Source organism: Acanthisitta chloris, unplaced genomic scaffold (genome assembly GCF_000695815.1).
Source record: "Acanthisitta chloris isolate BGI_N310 unplaced genomic scaffold, ASM69581v1 scaffold672, whole genome shotgun sequence".
NCBI classification, from domain to species: Eukaryota; Metazoa; Chordata; class Aves; order Passeriformes; family Acanthisittidae; genus Acanthisitta; species Acanthisitta chloris.
This window is the reverse complement of record NW_008661937.1, coordinates 10,419-13,501: the sequence shown is the minus strand read 5'-3', so window position 1 is coordinate 13,501 and position 3,083 is coordinate 10,419. Positions and strand designations below refer to the sequence as shown.

The 3,083-nt window shown below is 42.2% G+C and overlaps 1 protein-coding gene across 2 annotated transcripts in view; it reads left to right on the top strand.

The window, feature by feature from the left end:
* Positions 1 to 1,894, top strand: part of POU2F1 (POU class 2 homeobox 1) — a 49,108-nt gene extending 47,214 nt beyond the window's left edge. For both annotated transcript variants that reach the window (XM_009070373.1, XM_009070374.1), the window contains 2 exons: positions 35 to 123; positions 1,312 to 1,894. In XM_009070373.1, the coding sequence (XP_009068621.1) occupies positions 35 to 123; positions 1,312 to 1,622 (400 nt within the window). In that variant the 3' untranslated portion in view covers positions 1,623 to 1,894. The remainder of the gene's footprint in view (positions 1 to 34; positions 124 to 1,311) is intronic.
* Positions 1,895 to 3,083: the final 1,189 nt, after the last annotated feature.

Sequence of the window (3,083 nt, the reverse complement as noted above, 5' to 3'; positions counted from 1 at the left end):
TTTTCCACTTCTTCCATGATCTTGCTTTCTGCAGAGGTGCCTTACTCAGTCTCAATCCAGGGACATTAGGTGGTGCTCTCAGCCCAGCCCTGATGAGCAACAGTACACTGGCAACTATTCAAGGTCAGTAGTGTTCCCTTAATGCATCTCTGTCATGCAGCTTCAGTTTATGTGCTTTGTTTTTCTCTGCCAAAGAACAACACTGACTCCTCAGCACTGGGCATAAATTTTACAGGAGTAAAGATTTTACAAAATTTAAACGTGCAAATACATTTTGTGTATCACAGAGATAATGTACAACTTCAGAACGGGGATCAGAAGTGTGTATGAAGTTATAGTGATTTACAGGAGGCATTTAAGATATTGAATGTGATCTGGAATTTGTTATCCTCCCCTCATTGGCCTGTATATCTGGCAGGTTAGAGATCTGCTTTTTATAGCTCTTCTATAGCCTGTTTGAGCAGGCTTGCATCGTTCTGAGGTCTGTTAGGAGCTCAGTTCTGAGCAGTCTTGATCCTGAATTCTGGTCCTCATATACATTTAAAAAGAACCTACAGCAAACATCCTACCTTCTAAAGACCTCATGTAACTTTAAATACATAAATTCTTGTTCAAGAGAGTAAAAATTTATTTTGGAAGTGCCGCACAGCCAGAAGTTGCCACTGGCCTTAGAAAGAGTTGTTCTCGGTTCATAGTTTGTCATCTGTGAAAACTAGATAGTATGAGTGCCTAAAGAGCTGGCTAACCTGTGTGTTCAAATATCCTCTAAACTAGCTGAACAAATCTTGTTTCCAGTTTACAAGAAAGAACCATTTCATAAAGTGTCACAGATAAATTTAGATCATAATCTGAGGCAGACTGAATGCTCTAGACTGGGGCAAGTAAGTTGTAACAGTGGTTGTTTATATGTCAACACTTGAAATGTTGTGCTCAAGTTTACATGACCTTCTTCATGTTGTGGTAACTGTCATTTCACATGAACACTCAACTCAACCCTTTCCTGTGCAGGTTGCCTGAATATACAGGTTTTCTGTGTCAGGATGCATAGACCAATATTGTGCTTAAAGATCTGAAGAAAGGCAAAATGGAAGTAGCTTAGGAGCAGATGACAGAGGCATTTTAGTATCTGCAAGGTCTTGTCTGATTGTTACTTAAAAAACTCACAACCTGTGATGAGGCAACTGTGTTTAGTGGTGTAGAGAGTACATATCAGAGAAAGGAAAATGCAGAGACCCCTTGCTTTTTGGCACATTTTTCGTTGTTGCTTACTGCTAACGTTATCTCCTCCCTGCTCAATTTTCCCCTTTTTAGCTCTTGCATCTGGTGGCTCTCTTCCAATAACATCACTGGATGCAACTGGAAACTTGGTGTTTGCCAATGCTGGAGGTACCCCTAACATCGTAACTGCCCCTCTGTTCCTGAACCCTCAGAACCTTTCTCTGCTCACCAGCAACCCGGTTAGCTTGGTCTCTGCAGCTGCAGCCTCCGCAGGGGCCTCTGGACCAGTCGCCAGCCTTCACGCCACCTCCACCTCAGCCGAGTCCATCCAGAACTCTCTCCTCACGGTGGCCTCTGCGAGCGGGGCCACGTCCACCACCACTACTGCCTCCAAGGCACAGTGAGCAGGGCTGAGCTGTGCTGCCAGCAGCCTGTGCCACTGTGCGGTGGGATTGGCTGCCAGCGGGCTAAAAACTGAAAATGCGATGGGCATCCTCTCACCGTGTTGCTGGGGACAGGAGAGAGAGAGAAGGAGAAATACAAACAAACAAACAAAAAAACCAAACGCAAAACAGGAAGGATTTAAAGCTGGGACAGACATTTGCCTAATTTTATAATAAACACTGTCTTTTCAGGATCGCTTCATGGATCGGAGAACTTTCTAACCAAAAATGTAGAAAAAAAAAGAAAAAAAAACAAACAAAAAAAACCACAAAAACACAAAAAAAGTGAAAGGACTACTTATCATTTCCAGCAGTCACAATGACAAGTTAAGGTGGGTTATCAGTTCAAACATGGGAAGGGGATTTCTTCTTTCATTTTGGTCTAAATATCTTTCTTTTTTAATTATCATTTTATAGGTCTGTTGTACAGGCCATTATGTCATACAAGGTGTTTATAATCGTATCAATCATGTTGGGGGTTCCTTTCTTAACTGGTACAATTTAGGCAGGCCTGTATTACTGGTGTATCTCTATTATTATTATTATGATGATTATTATTATTATTTTTATATATATAGTTTGGACGCGTTTGTCTTTTGCTCCTGGATTATTTTCAGCGAGCTTCCACACCACAGGGGGAGGGGGGGAGGGTGGAGAGGAAGAATGGAGCACAAATAGACTTTCTGTCCTAATCTTCTGGGAACATTCTGAACAGGTTCCTCATCCTTGAATTTGTCTAATGCCTACTTGTAGGGGTCAGAAGAATTTATAGTCACCATTTGTGCAGGGAGCTCAGCGTAGCAGTAGAGATCCTTGTGTGCAAACTTCCAGGCTGGTCTGTGCTTTTTAAGCAGAGGTAGGAATTAGTTCCTAACTACAGTTCTCCTGCTCTCAATTATTTAGACAAAATGGCCAAATTCTACTCTTAGCTTTGTGTGCTTGGCTCCTTTTAGTTCCGAGAGTGGGATGTGACCTCCCGAGCGCAGATTGTGTGACATACTGATGGCTCTTCTGTTCTAGTGGTTTCATTTGGCTGGTAAGGTCATACACAAATGTTTAAAAAAGGTCAAGTTACACAGGCTAATTGGCACTATGTAAAGCAGCATTTACAGTCTTAAGTTCATGCCAGGTGAGTCGGTACAGGATTTCAAAATGTCACGTTCTCCCTATTCATAGCAATATTCCTTTTCTGATGCTTCCAACCATTATATTTAGAAAAACTTTCTAGTAAAAAAAGTGCTTTTGGCTGCAAAACACAGAAGCCAACAGCACAGGAACAGAAGTTATACCATCGTTTATGCCAACACAATGAAGCCAGCTCTGGGGCTTTGCACATACCTGGGTGATCTCATTTGGTCTCTGAGCTGCAATGCTGCTGGCTAGGAAAAACTGGCAATAAGCATCTCCTACTGGAGAGTCAGG